Here is a 22,409-nt window from a genome sequence, read left to right on the forward strand (position 1 = left end):
TATCGGTGATAACATTGGCAAATATGTTCTCCCATGCAGTGGGCTTTATTGTTGTTAATCATGTCCTTCTTATGGGAGAAATTCAGCCCATTGATCTGGTAGCAAGGAGTATGTTTACTTATTAGGAACAGATAAAATGGGAAAACTGTTTTATCATCCAACAAATTAGCAGCATAACTCTATGAGTAGGAAAATCAGCTTTCTCATCACCAAGGCGCCATGTCAATGTGACACTCACTGTGGGTAACGATTTCTCCTGTGAGCAGTTTGAAGTTTAAGGCACTTATGAATGGATTTTGTTTTTCTTCCTTAGTAATTACATCCTCTAAGATTGTATGGATCCTGTGTATTTGTGTAGCACAGCTCTAATCTTTATTAAAGCATCCTGTGTTTAAGGGCTAGTAGACAATTTGTTAGAAAGTAAAAATCTTAGATTTTTGTCCTAAACTAGAATCTTGATTAGTGATTAAAGAAAACTCACATTAAAATCTTAAAAAATTATGTATAATGTCAGAGAGGTACTAGACTTATCAAGGTGATCACTTTGTAAGTTAAGTAAGTGTCTAATCACTATGGTGTACACCTGAAATTAATATAATATTGTATGGCAAGTGTAATTTAAAAATTAAAGACATTATTAAAAAAATCCATGGCCTAAAAAGTCTTAACTACAGTGACATAAAATAAAAAGACAAACACTGTAGCAGTTATAAGCCCATTTCTGTGGCAGTGTAGCAATGATTCCTTCTTTATAAGAGTGTGAGAGGCCTGTGCCATCATTGTCCATGTCATTGTCATTATGGAATTGGTGCCTCTAGGCATTAGGAAAATAAAGAGATGGACAGGGGATGCGTGTGTATGTGTGTGCGCGCGCGCGTGCACGTGTAAACAAAGAACGATAATTAGACATAGGATGCAGAAAATATGTTCCATTCAGAGAAGAATGTGATCATGAAAACCTGGTGTGGTGGACAGAGGAAGTGGTGGGAGTGATTTGGTCCAATGGGAGCACGAGGACACAGCAGAGAAGATAGAATAAATGTCATGGTTAGAAGATTAGTAGTTTGGTTTGAATGAGGGGAGTGTGAAAGACAGAATCCACCCTCTTCCCCCCACCAAACCAAGGTAGCCACCTGTGAAGATATTACTGTTCATGGCGAAAGGGGCTTTGCAGATGTGGTTAACGCGCCTAAGTTGGGAAGAGGCCTGCATTATCCAGGTGGGCCCAATCTAATCACGTGGGCCCTTAAAAGCAGAGAAACCTTTGCAAGCTGAGTTGAGAGTCAGAGGGAGATGGGACCGTGGAGGAATGCTCAGCGAAGTGAAAGGTTGCTGGCTGTGAAGGTGGAGGAAGGGGGCAACCGCCAAGGAGTGTGGGTGCCCTCTGGAAGCTGGAAAAGGCAAGGAAACATTCTGTCCTAGAGCCTCCTGCAGCTTCCCTGATTTCAGCCCAACGAGAACTGCATTGGATCGCCGACCTACAGAACTGTAAGATGACGGTTAAGCTGTTTTAAGCTGTGAAATGTGTGGTGATTTGTTACAGCAGTAATAGAAAACTGACGGAGGATTTGTTTAGATTAGAGGTCTTGGAGTGTGGAGAGGAAGGCTGGGATCAGACGGAGTAGTACCTTGAGGCTAAGGTAAAAATTCTGATATTTACACCTAGAAAACAGCAGGGTGAAATGGGGTGGTGGTGTAGAGTTTTAGGAAGAACTACCTGGCAATGCTGTTTTGCTGACTGTTTGGAATGAGAAGAGCATTGGGTAGAGAAAGCAAGTAAACCTCAATCAAAAAAGCAAGCAGTAAAATGGTGACTGGGCTTCAGTGGAGGTGGGTATGGACAGGGAGATGCGTTATTTTGAAGGAATTGGCTACAGGTTTGATGACTCCATGCGGGGGAGAGTTAGCTAATGTGTGGCCTAAAGGTTTGCGCCTCCTCGGAATTCACAGTGAAACCTCATACTTGGGGCCTTTGGGAGGAGATTAGGATTATGAGGTTGGGAGGGCAGAGCTCATATGAACGGGATTAGTGCCTTTGGGAGAGTCTCAAAAGGGCTTGCTGTTTTCCACCACATGAGGATTCAGGAGAGAGCCATCTTCAAACCAGGAAGCGAACCCTCACCCAGACTCTCCATCTTGGACTTCCCAGTCCCCAGAACTGAGAGAAATGCTTGTTGTTTCATCTATGGCAATTTGTCAGAGCACACCGAATTCACTAAGGAAGTCAAGGATGCCTCAAAGTTTAGGACCGACTAAACAATGTTGAAATCCAGGGGAGCGGGCAGCTGGTTTCAGGGAGAGAAATTAGCTGGTTTCAAACATGTTGACTTTTATGAGAACGGTGAGTAATTGGGGCAGGAATTGGGAATAGGGGCTGGCCCTGAGGAGAGGACAGGCAGACCCAATGTGATCCCGCTGTCCCTGGGAGCAGAGTTGTGCTATGAATATGAGAATAGCTATGGTCTCTGGGGTGTATTTGTAGGTGGAGGTCAAGGGACAAAAGAAGGCGATTTGTTTACTAAGCTCCTATGTGTGAGGGACTGGGCTGCTGTGAGGGCTCTGGCCTCAGGTCAGGGGAGTGAGCACCTGGCTGTTGTCAATAGGCTCCTTGCATGTGGCCATAATGAGCAAAACAGATACGAAGACAAGGGCATGCAGGTGTGTGGTTATTTACACTGCCTGCCTGGAGCTGGTGGGAGGCAAAATAAAAGCTGCTTCATTTCACTGCCTTCTCTAATAAGCAGGCTCAGTTCCACCCTTTTATACCAATTCTGTCCCTCATGATTTCACTTTTACCTTCCTCACAAATCCTTCCCCAAGCCCCTTCCAGACTTTTCCCTAAGGAGTTACACAGGCCATGCGCCGTTGTCCTCATCTGTCCTCTGCAGCAGAACTTCACTGTGACATAAATACCCTGAGGTAGGACCCCCCCATCAGCAGGCAACCTGGAGGGGTTCAAGTGCAGAGCAGGCTGAGACTAGCTCTGCTGGGCCAAGCTCCTGGTGTGCGCTGGCCTCTTCACTTTTGTGCTCCAATGCATACTTGGTACAATTGTCCTATTGTTTTTTGTCTTCTCCTCATAAGGTCTAGTCCATTTCTCGTTCTATAATTTACTAAGAACTCATTTTATTCTAATGAAACTTGGTGCTTCTCTTCCTCCTCTGGAGAGTTCCTTTTATTGATGCTGCCCTATTACTTACAACAATCTTATAAAGTAGGTGTAGGTGGCAAAGAATATCTTTCTTCCTGTTTGTACTCTTTAGGTGGTCATGATTGACGCTTTCAGCAAATCTGGAGAGAAAAATGGATCTGTGGTTTAAAAACGGATCTATGGAGGGAGGAAATGGCTCACTAGCACTAGGTCTACTCTTACCAAGCTGGACAGGTATTGAGAAGAAACACGTGGCCCTAGCTGGTTTGGCTCAGTGGATAGAGCGTCAGCCTGTGGACTGAAGGGTCCTGGGTTCAATTCTAGTCAAGGGCATATGCCCGGGTTGCAGGTTTGACCCCCAGGAGGGGCGTGCAGGAGGCAGCCGATCAATGACTCTCATCATTGATGTTTCTCTCTTCCTCTCTGAAATCAATAAAAATATATTTAAAAAAAATACATGTGCTTTTTTAAAAAAAATCTTCTACATGTGCTTTTTATTAAAGACTTCTATAGAAACTGAAGAAAGGCCATAAATGGTTCAAATACTACAACAGGATTACTCATAACTTGGAAGGATATTCAAACTACACTCTTTTCACCACTGAGGAGCTCTTTGAAACAGGATGGCTGTTGTAACTACAAATAGGAAAAAAAACCTTATTCTGAGTAAGGTTACGTCTTATTTCATGTGCGTGCAGATCTTGGACTACTTAGAGTCCTCGCTGGTATGGGTGGGAAAGGGAATGCTTTCACCTTCTAGACCTTTAGTCATAAATTTAGGATTCTTGCAATATGGAATGAGATCTTAGTACTAAAGCCCGGATTTCCCAGGGTAGCTAGTAGTTGTAGGATGCTATGGGCTCACTCAGAAATCTCTCTGCACAAGTGTGTTTCAGCGGTAAGTCATGCTTTCTGATGAGGTTCCTGAAGGGAAGGCCTGTGGATGCCTTATGACATTGTGAGGAGGTGGGACTGGTAGGAGGACTGATATTTTCTGGATCTTAAATCTTCATACAAGTGTCTAAAGTTGTCTATCTTCCATGTTCTCATCCTGGACCTTTAGTGTATTGACTAAGGGATGGAATATGGTTCTTGCTGGTTTTAGTTGTAACTAAAAGTTCTGAAAGTACTTATGGATCTTTAATCTGTAAATAGAACTGAAGATCTGACATGTGCACAGCTTACTCCAAAACAGAATATAAAATCCTCATCAAAATAGGATGCACTTTTGCTGTAAGTAATCATCTATTCGATGCTTGCGCTTCTTGTGTTTCAGAATCAGTCATGTTTGTGCCTGGAATGAAGAGCCCATGAATAGTCAGTCAAAAAGACAAAGTGAGGAATGGGTGTAGCCATAAATTAATAGGTTTGAAGATAAAAAACACATAGAGCAAATAATAACCAAAACAGTTTATATTATAACTTAAATTAGGATTCTTTCACATGAAAAAAAATAGCAAGCTATAATGCTTTTTCTACCCTCTTAGGAAAAGGACATTAAAAAATGCTGAACATTGACATTAATTTCCACATTTCACATTTGCTATCCATAATTCCACCAAGACCTATTTCACGAGTCCTTTATACAGTGCTTCACACTGTGATTATTATTCTAGAATTGCATTTATTAGCCTGTGGTTATTGCGCACTTGGAATGTGGCTAGTCCAAGATGAGATGTGTTTATAAATGTAAAATATACCAGAATTTGGAGAGTTCGTATGAAAAACTAATGTAAAAACCCAACTTTTATATTCACATTTTGAATATATTATATAAATTTCCAAAATCAGTTTCATTTAAAAAATATTTTTAAATGTGGCTACAATAAAATAAAAATTATACGTGGCTCACATTAATTATACTTCCGTTGGACAGCGCTGGGCTAGAACATCTGAAAACAAAGTGGCTATAGCTTTAACTGACCAATATCTTATATACTCACTATCTGCTTCTGGAAATGGGAATTGCAAAGTAAAATAACAATCTGGCTGCTTTTGTGCAAGCTTTTAGTTTTTTTTCTAATGAACATATATTACCTTTTAAATAGAAAAAGTAAAAATGTTATGTTCTGTCTACAATCTTAGATTTACAAAAAATGGACTGGCACTTAAGACGTGTGGCATAGAACAATTAAACCACATCTCCCTAGTACTTGTTTATATATTTTGCACTTATAGCAGGTGACAAAAATGAGGCACATAGAGGTGGGAGTGGAAATCTGGGTGACACAGTTCACTATCTACTACACGGAAATTATAATCCTTATTCAGGTTATTGCGGAAACTCCTGCTCGGTGACTGGCGATGTGGCTGTGCAAGCCACTGTGCTCACATCCTCCCTGCGTCTCCACGAGAAAGAGGACCTGCTTTTCTGGCACTTAACAATGGCAGAGTAGGTGCAATTTTCTTTTTTTTTCACATCTAGCATATAAGTGAGAACTTTTACTATGAAATTCACTAATTCTAATCACCTGACATAAAGAGACTTGTCCGTAAATTATTTAAAACATGACTGGTTAAAGATTTTCAGTAAAATATGCTACAATGCTTTTTTTTTTCTTATTGGTTAAGAGCAATTTATTTTGAAATGTTGCTTTTGTGTTGTTTCCTGGGAACATCCTGGAACACTTGTTTTCAACAGCCTTCTCTGACGAGGCCCGATCCCAGCCACCATGCATCAGGCCCTTCCGGGAGGTCCTGTGACGTCTGAAGTTCTAGCTAATACTGTGGAGCATTCACTTCCTCCGCAAAGGCAACGGGCACAACCACCCCCTGCCGCTGCAGCTCTCGGAGAACATCCAATATCGAGTCTAATTCTGTGCGGAACTTGTCCAGCTCACGATTCTTCAACTGTGCGAGTCTTTTCCATTTCTCAATTTCTTTGTTTTGCTCAGTTTCTACTACTTGGTGTGTCTGCTGTATTATCTGTAAATAAAATAAAAAAAATTTCATCTCAATGTTAGAGTTCACAGTGGTGGTGAAGGACACTTAACAATTCCGAAGAGCTAACGTGGGACAACGCGGACAACAGTGAAGCTGTGGCCTGCACAGGCTTCACTGTGTAACAAACAGGATTGCAGGGAAGGTGGTAAGAAGAGGGAAATTTAGTATCTAATTCTGCTAGGGAGTTTTACAGTATTTTTTTTAAAGCTGTGAATAAGAGTACCATTTAAAGCATCAGAAATTATTTCTAATACCTTGGTATGAATCCAAACAAATCCAATTTGGTCAAGGTGCACACCCAGCCTGTGGGAGGCAGCCTGGCCCCAGAGTCCCTGCTGTTAACTATCACAATAGGCTGCCTTGCATTTGGGGGTCAATTTTTTCAATGATGAAGTGAGGGTACCCTGTCAAGTACCTGAAGCGAATCATTAGGCACAAGCATTACAAACCATAGAAAGCTAGACATACAAAGACTAGTTAGGGCAACAAAACCAATAATGTTTCTAAATGTTAAACATGCTAAACATCTTCAATATAAATTTTTTTTTTAATCTATAATCCTGCCTTGCTATAGAATAACTTCATGATTCTAAAATAAAAGCACTTCAGAAACATTGCGTAAACAGGTGCTTGAGTTAAGGGGAACACAAAATGCTGCATAAATGTTCCATTCTAAGCTAACACCATCACCTCACGTAGTTTCAAAATTGTTTCCTTGTGATGAAAATTTGATTTACTTTCCTAGCAATTTTCAAAAACACAATACAGTATTGTTAACTATAGTCACCATGCTGTACATTACAGCCCCAGAACTTATACTGGATGTTTGTGCCTTCTGTCTTTATCAAGTCTCACCCCCCACCCCCAATTTTATCTATGAGGTTTTTTTTGTTTTGTTTTGTTTTTAAGATTACACATGAGGTCAAATAGTATTTGTCTTTCTCTGACTTGTTTCACTTAGCATAATGCCCTCAAGGTCCATCCACATTGCTGCAAATGGCAGAATTTCATTTTTTATGGCTGAGTATTGCTGCACTGTATGTATACACCCACATTTTCTTTATCCATTCATCCATCAGTGGACATTTACATTGTTTCTGTCCTAAATAATGCTGCACTGAACATGGGGGTTCAGCTCTTTGGTGTAGTGATTTTTGTTTCCCTCAGATATGTAAAGTGGAACTGCTGGATCACTTAGAACTGTTTTTGGTATTTTAAGGAACCTCCATACTGTTTTCAATAGTGGCTGCACCGATTTACATGCTCACCAACAGTGCAGAAGGGCTCCTCTGTCTCCACATCCTTACCAGTGCTGGTTATTTATCTTTCTGATGACAACCGTTCTAAACGGCTGAGGTGGAATCTCATTGTGGATTTGACTTGCATTTCCCTAATAATTAGTGAACTTGAGCCCTTTTTCATGTACCTTGTTGACCATTTAAATATTTTCTTTGGAAAAATGTCCATCCAGGCCCTTCACTCATTTTAAACCACATTCTTACTGTTTCTGGGTGTTGAGTTATGCGGGTTCCCTGTACACTCTGGACATGAACTCCTTATAAGACGTGTGGTTTCCAAATACGTCCTCCTACTTCATGTTGCCTTTTTTATTTGGGTTTGTTGCCTTTCATTTTGATTGTTTCTGTAGCTGTGCACTTTCTAGCTTAGTGCAGTCCCACTAGTTTACTTGTTTTGATGCTTGTACTCTAAGTCTCATATCAAAAAATTATTAAGGTACTTGTCAAGCTCTTTCCCTGTTTTCTTCTAGAGTTTTATGGTTTCAGGTCTTACTTGAAGTCTTTAATTCATTATGAGTGATGTAAGACAGGGATCTAGTTTCATTCTTTTGCATGTGGATATTCAATTTACCTAGAATCATATATCAAAGGGACTATCATTTCTCCACTGAGTATTCTTTACTCCCTTATCAAATACTAGTTAACTGTATATGCATAGATTTATTTCTGGGCTCCTGATTCTATTTCACTGGTCTATGTGCCTCTTTTTATTGCAAGTACCATACTATTTTGAGTACTGTAGTACTATAGCTGTGTAATATAGTTTGAAATTAGTGTGATGCCTCCAGCTTTGTTCTTTGTTAGGATTGGTTGGGCTATTTAGGGTCCTTTGTGATTCCATATGAATTTTAGAACTCTTTTCTTTTCTAATTATAGTCATGAGCTACTTAACAAGTGGGGATACATTCTGACAAGTGTGTTGTGAGGGAATTTTGTCATTGTGCACACATAATAGAGTACACTTATACAAACGTAGGTGGTATAGCCAAGAGCTTGGACTAATAATTTCCTCAAGCACGAGGGAGAACACAGAATTCATTTTCCTTGAGCACACAGGGGTTGTGACTGATGCAGGTGAGCCAGGTTGTAAAGGTAAAGTCGCTTCAGCCACAAATACTTGCAGTGACAATCACTGGGTTGTAGGCCTAGGCAGGTTAGCAAGTGCAATGCAGCTCCTTAAAGCCTCACTGGTACCTAATACTTATGAGGAATTTAGCAGTGTATGTTGCCATAAAAGGAGTTTATATTCAGTTAAATGTGTGTCAGAGTCTCCTTCAGTGTTGATATTCTCAGTGAGAAAAAGAAAGCATTCCCTGCACATTTAAAGCTTTTTTCCTTTGTGAACAGTCAGGTGTCTAAGGAAGCTAGGTTTTTGGCTAAAAAATTTCCCATATTCACTACAGTCATAAAGCTTAGCACCAGTGTGAATTCTCTGGTGCTGAGTGAGGTTATAACTTTGACTGAAGGAATTCCCACAATCAGGACACTCATATGACTTTTCTCTAGTGCAGTGATGGCGAACCTTTTGAGCTTGGTGTGTCAGCATTTTGAAAAACCCTAACTTAACTCTGGTGCTGTGTCCCATATAGAAATTTTTTGATATCTGCAACCATAGTAAAACAAAGACTTATATTTTTGATATTTATTTTATATATTTAAATGCCATTTAACAAAGAAAAATCAACCAAAAAAATGAGTTTGCGTGTCACGTGACACGCGTGTCATAGGTTCGCCATCACTGTTCTAGTGTGAACTTTGTGGTGTTTACGGAAATTAGACTTTTCACTGAAGGACTTCCCAAAATCAGTACATTCATATGGCTTTTCACCAGTATGAACTCTGTGGTGTTGGATGAGGGTAGATCTAGGACTGAAGGACTTTCCACAATCACTACACTCAATATATCTTTTCTCCAGTGTGAACTCTGTGGTGGTGAATAAGGGTAGAGCTTCGACTGAAGGACTTCCCACAATCAGGACACTCACATGGCTTTTCTCCAGTATGAACTCTGTATGTAGAACGAGGGTAAACTTTTGTCTAAAGGACTTTCCACAATCACTCTACGCAGATGGCTTTTCTCCAGTGTGAACTCCCTGGTGTTTTATGAGAGCAGTGCTTTCACTGAAGAACTTCCCACAATCAGTACACTCATGGGGCTTTTCTCCAGTGTGAATTCCATGTCGATAGAGGTTAACACGTCTAAAAACTTTCCTACATTTGTTACCCTCATAATTCACTTCTGCAGAGCATATACCCTGACGCTGAACAACTTTCTGCAGCTTTTTCATATTCACCCACTGATAATAAGTTTTTCCACTGAGAAATTCCTGTGAAATCTCACTGCCACTGTGTGGCTCTCCAGTGTTGAGAGTGGTCTGGTGCTGGAGAAGCCATATGATGCCTGCGAAGACTTTCCCAACCTCCCTACTGATTGAAGGCACCCAAGATAAGTAGAAGTTGCATCTGCTCACAAACGAGGCCTTGTCCGTAGCGTCTTTCCAAGACTTCTCTCCACTGGCATCCCTCTGTTGCTAGTGAGGGTTTGCAATGAAATAGAAGTTTCTCAAACATGCATCACTAAAGAAGCTTTTCTGCTCAAATAATGCTGCTTGTGACTCTGTCAGGTGTAAAATATCTTTTAACACCGAGACACACCACTTACACACGAGTCTTCTGGGTTGCTGGAGCTGTCTTAGAAGGCCTGATCTATGACTCTCCTTATACAAATGCACTCTCTCAGAAAAGGCCTCTGCATCATCTGTTTTATGCCAACCTACAGATGCTACAAGTGCAAAGACTTCCAGCATCACATTGCATTACAGAAATCTCTGAGCCTCATCAGGGAGCCCCCACTCTTCCTCAGAGAAGGCAATGGCCACGTCCTCAAAGTTCCTATCTGTTCTGGACCCTGAGACCTGGGCTGCAGGACCTGAGAGGCGCCCACACCTGAAGCTGGAGGGTTAAATTGGGTGAAGTTGAGTTGAACTCTGTAAGCAGAAAGGAGTCTGGGAGGCACAGAAGCCCCAATCCCGCAGGTTGCAGCTCAACAAACCTCAGACACACAGTGGGGAATCTGCCTCCTCCTACTCATGATCCTCTGCCCATTTCTAATCTGATTTATTTTGGGGGGGTGTTAAGTTGTATGAATTCCTTATATATTTTGGAGATTAACCCCTTCTTGGATATATCATTGGTGAATGACTTCTCCCATTCAGTAAGCTGTATTTCCATTTTGTTGGTTTTCTTCGCTGTGCAAAAGCTTTTTAGTTTGATGTATTCCCATTGCTTAATTTTTTCTTTTGTCTAAGGCAGTGGTTCTCAACCTTCTGGCCCTTTAAATACAGTTCCTCATGTTGTAACCCAACCATAAAATTATTTTCGTTGCTACTTCACAACTGTAATGTTGCTACTGTTAGGAATCGTAAATGTTTATATCTGATATGCAGGATGGTCTTAGGCGACCCCTGTGAAAGGGTCATTCGACTGCCAAAGGGGTCATGACCCACAGGTTGAGAACTGCTGGTCTAAGAGAATATTCAGAACTATTAATAAGGGTGATGTCAAAGAGTTTACTCTCTGTTTTCTTCTATGATTTGGGATCTTGCTTAAGTCTTCAATTCATTTGGGATTTCTTTTTATATACAGTGCAAGAAAGTGACACAATTTAATTCTTTTGCATATATCTGTCCAGTTTTCACAATACCATTGGTTGAAGAGACTGTCTTTACCCCATTGTAAATTATGCCCCCTTTGTCTGAGAATAATTGATCATATAGGCATGGGTTTATTTATGGGCTCTCTATTCTATTCCATTGACCTATGTGTCTATTTTTATGCCAGTATCATGCTCTTTTTATTACTATAGCCTTGTAGCATGTTTGATAGCAGGTAGAGTGACATTTCCAACTTTGTTCTACTTTCTCATAAGTGCTTTGGCTATTCGAAGCCTTTTGTGGTTCCATGTAATTTTTAGTATTATTTGTTCTAGCTCTGTGAAAAATGCCATTTATATTCTGATGGGGTTGCACGGAATCTGTAGATTGCTTTGAATAGCATGGACATTTTAATGGTCAATTCTCCCTATCCATGAGCATGGTATACGCTTCCATTTATTTGTATCTTCTTTAGTTTCCTTTTCAGTGCCTTTAGTTTTCCAAGTACAGGTCAGTGCGCTCCCACAGCCAAACTCCCATGGCCGGCCAACCTCCTGTGGTCAGCCAACCTCCCGTGGTCCCTCCCCCCGGCCCCGATGGCTGGACAAGCCAAGGGACCCCACCCATACACCGGGCCTCCAGTGTTGAATAAAAGTGGTTAAAGTGGACAACCCTGTTTTGTTCCTGATCTTCAAAAAAAATTTTTTTTTAGCTTTTCACCATTGAGAATGTTAGCTGTGGGTTTGTCATGCAAGGCCTTTAATAGGTTGAGGTATGTTCAGGCTGGGTGCATGAGTTGGGAAGGGCATTGTCTCTAGGAGTCACCAGGATGGGGTGAATGGTGTCAGCCAGGTTAATGGAGAGCTACCATTTGGCCCCAACCTTCATCTCCCAGCTGGGTGGGAAAAGGGCTCAACAGAAGAACATTGTTGCCTGCCAGTGCTTTGGTCCCTGGAGAGAGCTGGCTGCCCTTGCTCTGAAGCTAGTCAGCTCAGTTCCTCCCTCATATTTCCCTGATGCTTTTTTGAGCTGTTCTGCCTGTGCTCAGGTCCAAAGGGACTGAGTCTGTGAGCAAGTGAGTTTGTGCACAGCTCCTCAAGAGGATCACCTGGTTCTCCAGCAGCACTCCATCTCACTCAGGTGCAATTCCTGTTGGTTTTCACAGCAAGAAGTTATGGAGCCTCCTCTTCCTTAAAGTGGTGTCCTAGGATGGGGAGTCTGATCTGGGTGGCACCTCTAGTACCACAGCTGAGATCTCTCTCCTGATTCTTAAAGAATCACCACACTGTAGGTGTGGGACCGGCCCATTCTGTGTCTCCATCCCTATAGTCTTGTGTGGCTTCTTTATTATATCATTAGTTATACGACTTTTGTTCAGCTAGTCTTTATGTAGTTCTCAGTTGTGAGAGGAGGCAAGCATAGTGGTTACCTACTCTGCTTCTTGACATCAGATTTTAAAATATACTATTTAACAAAGTTCAAATATACAATACTAGAGGCCCAATGCACAGAATTCCTGTGAGGTTAGGCCTTCGCAGCTGCGATGGCCTGCCTTGATCCATCGCAGCAGAGGCGGCTGCAGCCCCGGCTTCATCCAGACCTTCGTTAGCATATTAGCTCTTTATTATATAGAATAGTATTATTAATTGTAGTCAACATGCTGTACATTACATATCCATGACTTATTTTAACTGGAAGTTGGCACATCTGACCCCCTATTCATTTTACCCATCCTCACCTCCCACCTGTGGGGACCATATTGTATTGGGGTACATTCCCCCCATACCCCATTTTTTGAGTTTTACCATGGAAATAACTTGAATTTTGTCAAATTTTCTGGATGTATTAAAATAATCATGCAATTTTTATCTCTCATTTTATTGTGACACATCACATCAATGATTTGTGGGTGGTGAACCATTCTTGCATCTCTTGAATAATCATGATATGTGATCCTTTCAATGTAGTGTTGAATTTGGTTTCCTAATATTTGGTTGAGGCTTTTTGCATCTATGTTCAATGGGAGATATTGTTCTGCATTTTCTTTTCGCCACAGTATCCTTGCCTAGTTTTGGTATTGCTGCTCTTGTAAAACAAGTTTGAGAGAGATCCCTCCTCTTATACTATTTGCAAAAGTTTGGGACTGGTATTCATTCTTCTTTAAATGATTTGTAGAATTGGCTAGTGAAGCCATTGGAATTTTAAGGGATTTTTGTTCATTGATTTAATCTCTGTTCTAGTGATTGGTCTGTTCAAATTTTGAATTTCTTTATGATTCTGTCTTGGTAGTTCGAATGTTTCTAGGAATTTGTCCATTTCTTCTAGGTTGTTCAATTTATTGGCCTATAATTGATTGTTCATGGTAGTGTCTTATGATCCTTTCTATTTGGTATCAGTTGTAACATCTCCTCTTTCATCTCTGATTTCATGTATTTTAGTCCTCCTCTTTTAGGTTTGCCTTTATCTTTTTAAAAACCCAACATTGTTTTATTGACCTTTTCTACTGTCTTTTAGTTTCTATCTCATTTATTTCCACTCTGATCTTTATTTCCTTCCTCTAATTAACTTTGTGCTTTGTTTGTTCTTCTCTTTCTACTTCTTTTGGGGTATAAAGTTGTTTGTTTGAGATCTTGTCTCTTGATGTAGGCATTTATTGCTACAATTATCTCTTAAAACTGATTTTGCTGCATATCATAAGGTTTGGTATATTTTCATTTTTAGTTGTCTCAATATATACTTTCTCATTTTATTTGTTCTTTGATGCTTAATGTTTAGGAGCGCATGGTCTAATTCACATATTTGACAGTGCTCCTCCTGTGTGGTTTCATAATTTCTTAGCGGTATGCTTCGAGTACTTTGTGTCTTTTGTGTATATACTATAAGCTTATCTTTGTGGTGCCATGAGGATTATTTACATAAGACAACTTAAGTTTTAACACATTCTAAAGCCCTACATTTTTCTTCCCTGTTTTGTTTTTGATGTCACAATTTCTATCTTTTTATCCTGAAGAAATTATTAGTTATATTGTAGGTCACTAGCTGGAGGTGGAGGTTTTTAGTGAGATTTTGTCTCAGCCACCCCTCCTACCCCCAGAGGAAATTGTTCTATTCGTAGCTAAAGATTTAGTGTGTCCATGGCAGGAGGTGAACTTTGTAGTCACAATCTGATTGCCAGTGGTTGAGCCCCATAGATTCTCCCTGAAATCTCCAACAAGTGAGACTAAGTGGGCCTCCTGGGAAGCAGCCCACGTGGTGGGCAGGCTGGATGTTCACCGTGGGCTTTTTCCCACGGGAGAACCTGTAGGCCGCAGGGTACCCTTTGGTGCAGCGCTACGCCGGCCTGTGGGAGGCGATGCTGTCAGAGTGGCTGCTCCTCTTACCCTTTTAATGCAGTGCTTCTTGGTCTCTGTGGGACAGAAGAGTACTTCAGACTCACCTGTGTTTTGATATTTTTCACAATTGCCTTGCTTATGAATTGTTGGTTGCTAATTGGTCTTTTTGTGAGGGAAACTCAAGTCAGAACAACCAATGTTGCCATTTAGATAACATCTTAATTTAGCATTTTACTATGAAACTGAAATCCATCACCTTCTCTATGAATCAAAGATATTTTTAAAATCCTACTGCACTTTATTGCTTTAGCAAATAAAACAGTCAAAATTAGAAAACATATTGCAATAATTGTCCCAAAAGGTGTCTACACACCTTAACAGCTAATAGCTCAATTTTGAAAATGAAATGTATTTTAATAAACACTACCTTTATAATTATTCAAACTGTGTGTACACAATTTTGTGACACCATACTAGTATATGTAATTTTTCAATAAATACATATGTAACATTAATCACATTTATAGCACTATAAAATAATTGTCATTAGGCTATATGTAATACAGTATTTATACAAGAAAGAAAATTTTCTACATATTTATCAACAACTTACAACCATTTTCTAAATAGGCATTAAAAAGTGACACACAAGGATGGGTTCTGGATAAATAGTGATGCCCTATGATGCTTTAACTCTATTGTGGATGATTATTTCTCGGTATGCAATGTGTTTTTAAGAGAAGTCCACAAATAAGAGTAAGAATGAGAAATGAATTTCATTCATCTTGACATGATTAAATAGACCTAGGGTTTCTCTGTGGAACTCGGGTCAATCATAAAGCTTGCATGGATGTGGTAATTTTTATTTGCAAAGAATATTTAACTTACACTGATTTAGACTGAATATGTGCCACCCTCCTACCCCTTCATATGTTAAAGCCCTAACTCAAAGTGAGGCTGTATTTAGGGTAAGGAACTAGTTAAGCCAATATGAGGTCCCAAGGGCGAGACCCCAAACATAATTAGATGATGGTTGGATTAGTGTTCTTAAAAGAGGCACCAGAGAGCTTTCTCTCTCTATTTTCCCTTTTCCACCCTGCAGTGCACACTCTGAGGAAAGGCCCTTTACAAGCCAGGATGAGAACTTTCACTAGAAAATGAATCAGCTGGAACTTCGATCTTGGAATCCTAGCCTCCAAAATATGAGAAAATTAGTTTGTTTTTTAAGCCTCCCAGTTTGATATTTTGCTTTGTCAGACCAAACCAAATAATAACAAATTCATAACTTTGTTCAAGCAAAGTTAAATATCAGCACCAAGGCTAGTCCCCAAACTGCATCATCATGCCCTTCTGCCATTTTTAATTTCCATTAATTCATCTGTTTGTGATTAAGAACAGTAATGATATTACTAGTGCTAGGCACATAAGAACATGATACAAGTTGTTTCTCTATTTCTTTACATATAAGGCAAACCAATCTTCAGGTATTTGAGATTTAAAGTCATTTTTCTCTGAAAAGCTATATATTTATTAAATAAGATCAATATATAATGGAAACACTTTACAAAGTAAGTTTTGCTAGGGATGACAAAACTACAGCAAACTGGAGGTACTTCAAAGTGAAGAACTATACAAATATGTACATGTGATTTACTACTTTACCTGTTGAAGTTCTTGCTCTCTTTGTTTATGTCTCATTTCCATCTGTTTAATTTTCTTTTCTAAGCCCATGAAATGTTTCATCTCTGGTGTATGGTTTTCTTTGGCCTCTCTCAATTCTTCTAAGAGTTTTGTAATCTAAAATTGAAGTATGAAGTAAATGAAAAACTATGATAAGGGAGTAATTAATTTTTAACAGGTAGTCTTAAGAAGGAAGAATATTAACCACATATTTTTTGTGTAAAATTTCACTAGATAAGAGGTTTCTTGTCAACAAGAGTTTTTTAAGTTGTTAGGATAATAGCTTTCCTTTCCTAGTCCAGGAAGTAAAAGGGTCATCCTAGATCTGAACTAACCTCACAATCCAAAAGTTTCAGATAATTGGCCCAGCTTTCCCTCCCATGTATGCCAGGCTGGTTTATGTCATTCAAAATTAAGCTGGGCACTTATCTTTGTTATAAAGTATTTGTTAATAGAGTGATTAATTTTAAGATTAAGTAATACAGAAACAGTTCAGTAAATATGGATCCTTCTTTTGTCAACTCCCTATAATCCTATTTGTACTTCTCTTCTGGCTTTTATCATTTTATAATTCATCCCACAAATAAATGTATGCACATGAAATAGAGATAATGAAGTAATAAACTTTCTGTGCTTGCTGTCTTAGGTTGCAAAGATGAAAGACACATGGGGAATTGCAGTTTAGTCCAGTACCTCTTTTTTCTGATTATAGCACACAGAGAAAACGGTAATATTTTATGTCAACAGGGAGTTAAATGGAGGGGATCTGAAGGATCTTTATATTGGGTTTGATGGAACAATTCTATTTTCTTTATATCACATAATTATAATTTGCTAATATCAAAAGACAAAATAATTAACAAACAAATGAAAACAGATAAAATTAACAAATTCAATTGTTTTACATGGAAACACCCACTACCTAATAACATTGACAATACTAAACATACACACTTCCTAAATTAGTTTTAAAAATGTGAAAATACAAGCAAATTGAGTCAAAGGCGAATCAAAATATTTTTAAATAGATATGTAGACTTTAATTGGATGATCTGCAGAAAGATCAGCAGAAATTTAGTTCAAAATAAAAATACAGAAAATTTCTCTTCATTTGTATCTACTTAAATGCACCTTTAAGGGTATAATTAAAGTTGAATACTTATTTTTATAAAATTCTTGCATTTTGGTGAATATATGTTGATAACTGGATACATAAGCAAAGACTGATCAAAAATGCTTCCTGTTACTTAGAAAAAAATGGTGCCGAAACCAGTTTGGCTCAGTGGATAGAGTGTCGGCCTGCGGACTGAAAGGTCCCAGGTTTGATTCCGGTCAAGGGCATGTACCTTGGTTGTGGGCACATCCCCAGTGGGGAACATGCAGGAGGCAGCTGATCGATGATTCTCTCTCATCGATGTTTCTAACTTTCTATCTCTCTCCCTTCCTCTCTGTGAAAAATCAATTAAAAAAATACATTAAAAACAAAAACAAAAACTGGTAACGACCTCAATGTTCAACGAAAGGGCTTGGTTACCTCAGGCAAGTTATTTAATTTTTCTTAGCATCAATGTCTTTATAAAATGGGAGTAATAGTGCCTAAGCTTTGGGGTTATTGTGAAGAACCACATAGAGCTCATATCACAGTGCCTAGTATATACTTAAAGTAAATACTTAAAAATTGATAACTCTTATTGTTATGAGTTTTTGAAAAAAATCTATTTCCTGTAGTTATATTATTGATGATCTAACACCACTGTGATGATTACTTTACCTATTTACTAACTAAATTAGCTTAGTACTTAATGCAGAAATGGCTTTAACCATCTAATTTTACCTACTAAAAATCTACCCCAAAAATATCAATATCTGGGGAAAGCAGGTTTCCAGAAACAAGATATTAATATTATCTTGACTGTGGTATTTTTAGGTTATGTCTATTTGTACATTTAAGTTAAAAATTAATGCAGAAATATTAATATGATTGAAATGGCTAAGATAAACTTATGTTAGCCCAATATTTTCGTGATTTCTTACCTCTTTCTGTAGGATTTCTTCTCGAACTTGAGAAACTATAAGAGATTCTTGTTTATCTTGTAGCTCATTAACTTGATTTTGGAAATGTTTTATAAGTACCTAGAAAATTATGGTAGAAGTTCTGAGTTAAGAAAGTTCTTCCTTGAACATTATTTGAAAAAATATAAGAAAGCCAATTAATGACTTTTGTTTATGCTAAAAACATAAAGATCCTAATATTTTAAATTACAAAGTTCTAACATAGGAATAGGTTGCCATAGGAATTAAGTTCATTGAATTAAACTCATTGAATAAATTCATTATTTTGTTTCTTTCAACATTTAATATAAAGCATCACATATTACAAATTAATGACTATGTAACTACATGGCTTTTTATCTCTAGTATTTTTCTCCTGAAGGCTTTAAGATAAACCTCTAAAAAGTGTAAGCATTCTTCTCTGGCTGGTGTGGCTCAGTTGGTTGGAGCGTCATCCCATACACCACAGGTAGTGGGTTTGATTCCCAGTCAGGGCCACATACCTAGGTTGCAGGTTAGATCCCTGGTTAGGGCAAGTGCACCTGTGGGAGGCAACCGATCAGTGTTCCTCTCATTCTAAAAATCAATAATGATTTTTAAAAAGTCTAAGCATTCTGAAGAAAGTGGCCAATATTATCTTTATACTTTGTGATTAAGTAGAATATTAGCTTTTATTAAAGAGCTATTGACTAAATAAAGATAACACAAGCTTAATATCTGTGAAATAAATGTTAGTCTCATACTTTTAGACAAATAAATGGAAATAACACAATACTTCTATCAAGAAACTGAAAAAACAGGAAGAATTCATCTCTTATCTCTAATGTTTTACTTTTATTGTTTTTATCATCAGACTATGATGATTTCCATTAACTCGAAATTTGCAATATTATATTTAGAATTCTGGGAAAACAATGCATTTATGGCTCTAGGGCATAATACTACTTTTCCCACCTCTTAGACCGCTCCTTACTATATAATCACTTGATATAATGTTTACACTGCACACTAACACCCACTCTTATGAGGAAAAAGACCACAGAGCTTATCTACAAGTCTATATAAGGGTTACTTTTGAAAAGTACTTTAAATCTCTTTCATTTAAGTATTAAAAAGAGTCACAGTTATTTCTGAGCTGAGACTAAATTATAGACCTCATTACATTTCACCTTTAAGTACCCCAAATACTTCAACATGCATTTCCTTAAAGGGTATTTTCTCTAAAAAACACAGGAACATTTTTACACCAAAAAAATTGACAATAATTTCATAACATCTAACATATAACCAATATTCAAACTTCCTCAACTGGAGGATTTGTTTTTTAATTAAGATTCTACTAAATAATTATGGGTAGGAAAGGTGGTGGTGAAATAATTATTTCTTTTATTTTTAATCCTAACCCGAGGATGTTTTTTATTGATATTAGGGAGAGAGAGAACCACGAATAGCTGCCTCCCATACCTACCCCGACTGGGGATTGAAGCCACAACCTAGTTATCTGCTCTGACCAGAAATTTAACCTGAAAAAGGGCCACAGGGTAGATATTCATAGGTATCTGAGTAGATATACACAGTAAGACACTTTTGAGGAAATGTATACCCTGTCAGCATACCCTGTCATAATTTTAAAAAGACTAATTTAGATCTCTCTGTTCATTATTTTATCCCAGGTGCCTGTCTATAGACCCAGAATCATTATTTGTTTAATGAATAAAAGGTAATGGGGCAAGAATAACCAGGACAATTACTTGTCAGTTGGGACTTGGGGTAAAGGGAGGTTTTTTAAACATTCAAGTTCAGGTACTAAGGTTACAATCACATTAGACACAGCCCTCACCCATCCATTAACACCTACTTAGAAGATCTACTTGAGAAATGTAGGGATGAAACTGTACCAGTAAAACACTTATTTAGAGTATAACTTTAGAATAGTTTAACATATGGCAATGGCATCCTCATAAACATAAAATCAAGCCAACAACACCATTTCTATCACCAACATACCGAAGTGAAGTTAAAGTATTTCCAAATTAATGTTCTGTTAACAGCACTGAAAAAAAAAAATCACATTTAAGTCTAAGAAAGTTTGTTAAAGTCACCTACCTCTTGAGTTGCTATTTTACGATTTAATTCAGCTACTTTGGAAGAGGAATTTTCTACTGCGTTTTGGCAAAGGAGTTTCTCTATTTCCCTCTGATGAGATGCTTTGAGAGATGTGATGTGTGCTGCAGTGTCTTCCTTGACCCTTTAGAGCAAATGAAAGAAAACCACATATAAAAGCAGCTCTTCAACCGTTAATTCAGAAGCTAGCACAACAGCAGTGTAGAAGCAAAGGGAGAGAGGGCACCAGTATCCACTGCATTGTGCTGGGGGACTCACTCATTACTTACTGCCTAGAACCACTCCACGAGCTCACAATTATTGACTGAGTTTAGGAGAGAAGAATGTATCTAGGATCCAGATCAGTAAGCTGCAGACCTGTGGTTCGAGCCAGCACATCTGAACCTTAGAATCCAGGGCAGGCCTTCCACTCTATCCCCAGTGTGGGGCTGCACTTTCTGAGGGAATTGAACGTTCTAAATGTTCTGTGTGGATTTAAAGCAGAGGGTCTGTCTTGTCTTTTCAGAAAGACTAAGATTTCTTGACCAGATTGTTATTTGGATAATCACAACTGTTCCCTTGAAAAACTCCAATGCTTTGTCTAGCCAACATTCTTCAGTTTCTGGCCTATGCGTATGACTCTGGGCTAGTTGCATGTTGTGAGAATAAAATTATTTTTACAGTAATTCTCAGGACACAGGATAACTGAACCTAATTAATTTGTACTGTTAAGTATGAGAGACTATTCATTTGTCTCTGTGACAAAATTTATGCATTCAGAGGCAGTTTAGTAAATGGTGAAGTTACAACTAAAGAGCTGATACATTACTTATAGCTAAGTATTTCCTCTCTTATTGGAAATATTATTTGAAAATGACAGGATTTTAATCAAAGCAGATATTTAGTAAATCACTGTTGATACCTATTAACATAATAATTCCAAAACTACAAACATCAGTTGCTCATTTGATTATATGAAAATCTCTTAAATGGAAACTATGTGATTAGGGTCCTAAGAAAAGCATAAAAATCTGAAGCACCCATGGTATAGTGCTCATAATAAAAAACTGCCTGAATCTGGAACCACGGAAGGTTATATCTCGATTCTCAGACCCAGAGCTGTCTGAGAAACAGATTAACAATACTCAAAAATTATAAATGTGTATACAAAAATTTACAGAAAACAAACCCTGAATTTTAAATTATTTCTAGGAAAGAATGTGATTATCTACAAATAGCTTCATTGATACTATCACATTCGGGACTATAGAAAAAGTTTCAACGTGGAAGCAATATGGTTACCATGATGAGTCAATGAGAGGTCACCACCAATCAATCAATAAACCTCAACATGTTAGGTATTATCTGTTCTCATTCTGCTTCCTATGCTCATTTTGCCTGTATTCTACCTGGACCTACCTCTTCCTTAATTCAAGAACTCATTACACACCGTGATACCTCTAACTCTGTGTTCCCTGAGTAGTCAAATGTATTGACATCCTCATCTTCGAAGTGCGTTACTGTATATTCAATATGTAATTTATATATTGCTTTATAAACATTAAATTAGCCCTAACCGGTGTGGCTCAGTGGATAGAGCGTCGGCCTGAAGGGTCCCAGGTTCGATTCCGGTCAAAGGCATGTACCTTGGTTGCGGGCACATCCCCAGTTGGGGTGTGTGCAGGAGGCAGCTGATCGATGTTTCTGATACTCTATCCCTCCCCCTTCTTCTCTGTAAAAATCAATAAAAAAATATTTTTAAAAAATTACATTTTTGTACACCTAAAGATTTAACTCTCACACTCAAAGCTATTGTGTTTACAGGTTGTAAAAGAAGTATAATCCTAAATCAGTTCTCAAGGAGCTACAAGATAGAGTTATGATTAGTGTTTCGTGGTATATAAATTACATAAGAGCTCAAAGGCAGAGGCAGGCAATTTCCTGGGAAGGTCTAGGAAATATTTTGTGGAAGAGGCAGGACTTGAAACATGAACAAGCATAAGGCAGTGAAGAAATTCAGCAAGTCAGGCTTAGAAAGTCTGATTTTTGAGGAGGGAGAATAAAGAGAAGTCATGAGTCAATTAAAATGAACAGAAAAAAAAGTTTTAGTCAGAGTGGCCAAATCATGGAGGTTAGGGAGGGAACTACTCAAGAAAGCAGCACAGTGGACAATGTCAAGGACAACGAGGATGGAGAC

General features: G+C 38.4%; 1 protein-coding gene across 1 annotated transcript in view; it reads right to left on the reverse strand.

Annotated features, from left to right (window-relative positions):
- Positions 1-4,546: 4,546 nt before the first annotated feature.
- Positions 4,547-22,409, reverse strand: part of CEP162 (centrosomal protein 162) — a 75,859-nt gene continuing 57,996 nt past the window's right edge. Inside the window, exons 25-28 of the mRNA XM_081094085.1 lie at positions 20,216-20,357; positions 18,092-18,190; positions 16,040-16,174; positions 4,547-6,076 (exon numbers count right to left, since the gene is read on the reverse strand). Of these exons, the coding sequence (XP_080950211.1) occupies positions 5,870-6,076; positions 16,040-16,174; positions 18,092-18,190; positions 20,216-20,357 (583 nt within the window). The 3' untranslated portion in view covers positions 4,547-5,869. The remainder of the gene's footprint in view (positions 6,077-16,039; positions 16,175-18,091; positions 18,191-20,215; positions 20,358-22,409) is intronic.

This window comes from Myotis nattereri (assembly GCF_964212035.1).
Source record: "Myotis nattereri genome assembly, chromosome: 6".
Taxonomy (NCBI): domain Eukaryota; kingdom Metazoa; phylum Chordata; class Mammalia; order Chiroptera; family Vespertilionidae; genus Myotis; species Myotis nattereri.